The following is a 7,500-nucleotide window of genomic DNA, read 5'->3' as shown; positions in this document are numbered from 1 at the left end:
AATGCCTTGCATAACTGGTTCAATTTTCGATCAGGAACGTGTTGTATTTTATCGAAGAATGAAGATGAAACGATTATTTAATTGCAGCAAGGTCGTAAAAATATCGTCAATGTATAATTTTATTACAACTCTAAGTCTGATTTTAATTATTTTTGCTACAAATGACTGTGTTGCGAAAAATATTTCTTCTCCTTCAAATACACTTGAATTCAACGTTTCCAAATATCATAATTACGATGAAATGACGACATTCCTGAAGAAATCTGTACAAATTTATCCTAATCTGGCTCGATTACACGAGCTGGGCAAAAGCGTTGAGAATCGGACGTTGTGGGCTTTGGAAATCTCCGAGTCTGTTGGTGTTGCCGTTCCGGGTAAACCTAAATTAAAATTAGTTGCTAATATACACGGGAACGAAGCTGTTGGTCGCGAACTGTTGCTTCGACTGGCCTGGTATTTACTTCAAAATTATAACTCTACAGGTATCGATCGAATTAGTCAACTTTTAAAAAATGCATATATCTATCTGATGCCATCAATGAACCCCGATGGCTTCGAAAAAGCGAAAGAAGGTGATTGCTCAGGTTCCACGGGTAGACTAAATTCCAATGGAGTTGACTTGGATAGAAATTTCCCCGATCAGTTTGATTCCAAGCCAGAACGGAGTAAGCCGTATATTGAACTGGAAACAAAAGCCATCCAAAACTGGTTGACCCAAAACCATTTTGTGTTGTCTGCAAGCCTCCACGGTAGTAACTTGGTAGCGGTTTACCCTTTTGATAGCTTACCTGGTCATATAGCAAAAGGTCATTATAGCAAATCCCCCGACGATCCCCTCTTTCAGTATTTGGCTCATACTTATGCCAATGCCCACAAAACGATGTCCAAGGGCAACACATGCCAAGGAAATAATTTTACACAAGGAATTACCAACGGTGCCTACTGGTCCAATAAAATCGGTAAGTACTGCCAGACTTTATTATCAATTCTTTGAGAAAATCTTTTAACTCCTTTCGTTTTTTTATTCACAGTTTGTGTCCTATTCATATTTATAAAATATTAAATGTTATCAATAAAAAAATAACATTTAATATTATATAATGTTTATTGAAGAGCAATTAAGTTTATAAATTAGTCAATTAAAAAAAAGGAGAAACATATGTATATCATAGAGCAAAGCCCATTAATCTTTTAACATATTACCTGGTCATATCTGGCTCAAACATTCTACCTATTTTATCTGGCCTCACACCATCCCTACAATGTCATTCTGAAAATAATCACATTATTGAAACCTTGAAGCCAGGAGACAGAATGCATGATTAATCCAGAACAATGCTTATTTGTATAAACATTGCCGTTGACAGAGTAATTTGAATGCCAAATGGTTAAGGTTATCAAGTGAGTTGTTCAATTTTGAATACAGCCATAGTGAATGGTTTAATTTGAGTTCTGTTATTAGTGTAATATTTATCATAATACCTAGAATCAACACATACATGACAGAAGTAAAGACCCCTCCCCTTCGGTCATGAATGACCATGGGATAGCACCTAGAAAGTTCCCCTCCAAGGCACAAGTTCAGGCAATGTTGCTTGTGGACGACAAGCAGTCACCCATGCATACCAGTGTCCCCTCTCCAAACCACCGATGTCATCCAAGGGAAAGGCAAAGGGGCTGATACAGCTTGGCACCAACGACATCACAACTCATTTCTACAGCTGAGTGAACTGGAACAATGTGGAATAAAGTGTCTTGCTCAAGAACACAACACACAGCCTGGTCTGGGAATCGAACTCATTACTTCATAATTATTAGCCCTATGCTCTAACCACTGAGCCATAAAAACACTTGATATCATACAAATAATTTTTAATGAAGAACAGTTAAGTCTATAAATTAGTTGAGAATATCGACTGACAATTTCTATAAATGAACTCGCATGTTTTCACATCTGCTAATCTAACCATATGTTAGACACATATGGCAAAATGCTTTCTAGCCTGCTCTTTCTCTTTTCTAGGGCATTTCCTTTCACAGTTATCGTTTAATTGAGGACGGCTTCTTTTCGCTAAGGTTGCTGACCATTTAAAAATATTCCCTTCAGCCACTTGCTCATTAGTCTTTATCGCATATCTTTGATTTCCTTTTTATGCGGGTCAAACTATAAAGATTCTATAAACATGCATTGCTTTATAGCTCTGCATCTTAGCAGAAAGATCTACTTTTAGATATACTTCAGTTGTTACATAGTCAACGACCTAATTAATAATGGTTTCAAATTTTGGCTCAAGGCCAGCAATTTTAGGTGACGGGGTAAGTCACTTACATTATCCCCCAATGTTCAACTGGTACTTATTTTATTGACCCTAAAAGGATAAAATGCAAAGTTGTCCTCAGCATCATTTGAACTCAGAACATTAAGCCAGAAGTACTGTTAGGTATTTTGTCTGTCACTGTAATGATTCTGCCAGCTTGCCAACAGTATAACTAAATTATGCAAGAATGGAAGTAACACTGACATCTCATTTTAACAGATATATTTACCAAAATTACATAAAAATTTCTTGAAATGCTTAAGTCAATTTATTCAATAAAATCACCATTAGCTTCATCTATAGCCTCCAGATGATTTCGGAATCTCCTGCAACCCTTCTGGACAGTCTCCTTGTTTAAGTTGGGGAATGCTGCTGTAACCCTTGCTTTCAGTTCATCTTTGGTGTTACAAGGAGTTTTGTTGGTCTCTCACTCAACTGCACCCTACGCATAATAATCAAGGGGGTTGCAGTCTGGGGAGTTAAGTGGCCAGATGTTACCTTGATTGAAAATACCAATTTCTAACATTTGCCCAAAGACACACAGACTGGAAATAAAGGGGTAGAATTATTGGGAGCCGAGAAACCAGCCCTTATGAACCTGGCATGGCTCGAGAAGGAAACACTTTATTTTAATTTTATTATTGGGGTGGAGGTGATTGGCTTAGTGGTTAGGGTGTTGGACTCATGCTCCTAAGATTGTGGTTTTGATTCCTGGACCGAGTGACATGTTGTGCTCTTGAGCAAAACACTTCATTTCACATTGCTCCAGTCCTCTCAGCTGGCGAAAATGAGTTGTCCTGTGAAACCGGGAAACTGGTTCTAATAAGCCTGGCATGGCTCCTGAAGGAAACATTTTGGGAGCAGAAACTTGACCAGTCATAATTCTCAGTACCTCATTTCCAGTCTTCAGTCAATCAGGAGACAATGGAATATGAAAACCAATGTGTGAGAAGCATTCTGTTGGTTGACATGGAATGACAAGGACACATTATTGGGTAACAATGCAACCATTGTTTGAAGACAATGATTAGTTTTCAAACTTAAACCTTTACACACACAAAATGTAATTCATATATATGTGTGTGTATCTTATATGTTATGTGTGTGTGTGGATCTTACATGTGTGTGTGTGTGTTGTAAATCCTGTATGGTAAATACCCTCTTTTCTCTTCTAACTTGTAACTGTATTGTAATTTCACTGGAAAAGCCATGAATATCACAACTTCCATGCTCCACTTCCTTTTATGAAGACACCACTACCCCCACAATCAACACGACTAGAAGCAACACCACCAGCACTTTCACTACCACCTCCACCACCACCACCATCACTTGTAGCAGTAGCACTTCTACCCCCATCCCTACCATTAGCACCATCACCATCAAAAGCAGTACCACCATTATCAACAGCAGCAATTGTAAAGCTAATAACTTAATTCACCAATATTTATTTATTACAAAATGTTAAAACAAACGACTCTATCACACCCACAGCAGCCATATAAAATAATTTCTGTGTGTGTGTGTGTGTGTGTGCATGTACTCTCATTCTCTCTCTCTCTCCTCCACTCTCTCACTCTCACCCCCTCTCTGTCATAGGAGTTTGTTGGTTGCTCACACCTAAATCTATGGCATTTGTCACTGGTGCAATAAAACATCACTGGAGGGCATCAAGTCCCTGATCAGCTCTGATTCAACCCACAAGATGCATTCCAGAAGTTTTGAGACTGTATTAGGAGGGGCAGTTAGAACTGTACTAGATTATTGCAATCCTAGTATATCCTTAATATCCATCTGATAAGCTGACGTCTTTATCCTAGATTGAAGGAGACAGCTGTAATGGCACTTTGGACATGTCCTATTAAGCACCGATGGTCACAGCCTGCTAAACACTGCTTGTCAAAATTCCACCCTGACGACCAGGTTATAGAGATGGGCATCAAAACTGTCCTTAACTCTGCCAACAGTCCAGGCTTTGGTCGACCCGAGGCTATAGTAGAAGACTCTTGCCCAAGGTGCCATGCAGTGGGACTGAACCCAGAACCATGTGGTTGGGAAGCGAGCTAATCAAATGTACTTGGGCATAACAATCTTAATTCTAAAACAATGTTTCAAACTTCTGGCCATGACTGTAAGTCGAGTCGGTAGATGGAAAAGCTAACAGCTCTGAAGTTCATGTTGTATCCTATGATTCTAAGATTGTTCTTTGGGTTACATTGACATACAAAAAATTGTGTTTCTGACAATAACTCCTTACCTCCCCCCCCCAAAAAAAAATTATACAGGGTACCTGTCAAATACTGGGGTCAGTTTAAGAGTAATGCCACTCTCTTCCAAACTTGTGGCTTTGTGTGCTTGAGAATGTATGTGAGTATGAGAAAGTGCATGCGTAAATAGAATGTAGGTGTGAATGTCTGTGTGTACGTATGAGAATGTGTGTGTGTGTATGTATGTGTGCGTACATATATATATATATATATATATATATATATATATATAAATGGGAGTATGTGTGTAGATAGTCATACAAATACACAGATAGATACTGTTGGTCCATCTGGTCATGTCACCTGATATTGATAGATGTATTATCCAAGGGAAGATTTCTCTCTCCTCATTTTACTGCCATGAAATTCAAATTAAGAACCGACTTTTTATTAGATCTGATGAACGATTTACATTAAGATTACATTCGTTTCCGGAGCAATTCTGTCGCCATTGTCTGTTTTATATTTATTAATCGAGATGTCGAATGTTCTTGGCTCATCCATGTTTGCTGTGATTTATTACTGATCAAATAAAGGTTTTTTTTAGTGCACATTATTATTATTATTATTATCATGGCATGCTGGTAGAATTGCTAATCATCATCGTCGTTTGACGTCTGCTTTCCATGCTGGCATGGATGAGACGGTTTGACAGGAGCCAACCAGACTGAAGCCTGCACCAAACTTCTACAACTGTTATGGCAGGATTTTTACAGCTGGATGGCCCTTCCTAACCACTCAGCCGAGTGGACTTAGTGCTTTTTATGTAGCATAGACGAGGTGAGTAGTGTGTTTTACATGGCACAAGCACAGGCGAGGTCAGTTCTGGCAAGGTTTTTTACAGCTGGATGCCCTTCCAAACACCAACCACTTTACAATGTGGACTGGGTGCTTTTAAGTGGTGCCTGCACTGACAGGGTCACCACGTACTTGCAAGATATTAAAATAAAAAAAAAAAACTTTCAAGAGGGGAGGAGGCATTGGAGGAGGTGATGATGAAAAGGTTATAGTGAGGCAGATACAGGTGTCTTAATGTAGAGGAATTACAAGGTTACCCGGCCGGAGGGTAAAATGCTAAAGGATTAAAACAGCAAATTGGCAGAATTGTTAGCACACTGGAAAAGATGTTGATGATAAGTTTGTCCACCTTTACATTGTGAGTTCAAATCCTACCAAGGCTGACTTTGCTTTTCATCCTTTCAGACTCAGTAAAATAAACACCAGTCATGTACTGGGGTTGATGTAATCCTCTCCCTGCTCCTCACAAAAACTGCTGGCCTTGTGCCAAAATTTGAAACCATTGTTATTGCACCAGATTGGCCAGAATCTTTAATGTCTAGCAAAATGCCAAATGGTATTTATTCTGGCTCTTTATGTTCTGAGTTCAAATCTTACTGAGCTCAGCTTTACCTTTCATCCCTCCTTGGTCAATAACGTAAAGTACCAGTCAAGTACTGGTGGTGGTGGTGGTGGTGGGGGGGTGATTTGTTTGACTAGCCCTTTTCCCACACTTAATTTCAGGTCTGGTGTCTGTTAGAAATAATAATAATAATAATAATTATTATTATTATAAATTATCATCATCATTATTATTATTATTAATATTATTATTATTATTATTATTATTATTATAAGCATGACGTAACGGTTTACATTTGCCAGAACTGGTTGTAGCAGACAGATGTACATGTTATTTTATGTTTGATGTATTATTCCGTCCCACCTCACTCACCCACTCCTCCCACACACTCCCTTAATTCCAGGAAAGGATACCCAAGACTATAATTGCATCTATGATGAATTATTTTTTAATTAGCGCCAGTTCTGTATGTGCATTCATACATGTAGGATAAGAGCAATAAATATGTGTGCGTTTATATAGTAAGTTTTGTACGTATATATAAATATATATATATATATATATATATATATAACAAAAATAGTATATACTTATACACACATATATGCAACCATCTTCACACACAGACACATGAATATACATACATGCTGAATTGTGCAGTAATGTTACAATGCACATACACACTGTTTTTTGTATGTTTATATGCATCTATTCGACATAGAGGACACAGTGTGTTTATGTATATATGTATTTGTATATTTGTATATATGTGTCCTGAGGTGTTTACATACGTATGTATGTATGTGTGTATTCATGTATGTATGTGTGTATTCATGTATGTGTGTATGTATATATGTATGTATGTATATACGTGTATATGTATTTGTTTGTGTGTGTGTATGTGTGTGTGTATATATGTGTGTGTGTGTTTGTGCATGTGTGTTTGTGTGTATATGTATGTATGTGTGTGTGTGCGTGTATGTATGTATTTGTATGTGTGTGTATGTATGTTTGTTTGTATGTGTGTGTGTGTATGTATGTATATATATATATATATATATATATATGTGTGTGTGTGTGTGTGTATGAATATAGCTCCTACACCTTCCACATCATCCCACTACTTTCTGTTCTATCTCCCTTCCTGGGCCATCCCTATATCTCTCACCTTACTCCTCTTCATACTGGCATCTCTCTTCAACCACTCCTCCTCCTCCTCCCTTCTTTGTCACTAACTATATTCACCCTTACTCCCATCTTTAACCATCTGTCCCTCCACCTTCACCCTCTTATGAAAGCATCCACACTCATCCTCCCACCCCCATCCTCTCTTATTCTCACCCTCTTTTTTACCTGGAGACTTTCTCTCCCTCCCCACCACCACCACCTTCCTTTTATCTCTTTCATCCATGTCTCTCCTCTCCAGCAAGACACTTGTGTTTGTCCGTCTGTTATTACTTTATTTCATTCAACACCTGGCATAAAGCCAGAGATCTTTTTTCCCCCCCTTTTTTCCTTGTTCTCTGTCTGTCTTGCAAGTTTACACAACACCCTC

General features: G+C 38.2%; 1 protein-coding gene across 1 annotated transcript in view; it reads left to right on the top strand.

The window, feature by feature from the left end:
* LOC106880679 (carboxypeptidase D) overlaps positions 1 to 7,500 on the top strand; it is a 42,343-nt gene that overhangs the window by 1,814 nt on the left and 33,029 nt on the right. The window contains exon 1 of the mRNA XM_014930735.2: positions 1 to 959. This exon is cut by the window's left edge and continues 1,814 nt beyond it. Coding sequence (XP_014786221.1) covers positions 1 to 959 — 959 coding nt within the window. The remainder of the gene's footprint in view (positions 960 to 7,500) is intronic.

The sequence above is a fragment of the Octopus bimaculoides genome, chromosome 25, assembly GCF_001194135.2.
Source record: "Octopus bimaculoides isolate UCB-OBI-ISO-001 chromosome 25, ASM119413v2, whole genome shotgun sequence".
Lineage (NCBI taxonomy): Eukaryota > Metazoa > Mollusca > Cephalopoda > Octopoda > Octopodidae > Octopus > Octopus bimaculoides.
This window is presented reverse-complemented; position numbering and strand designations above follow the sequence as displayed.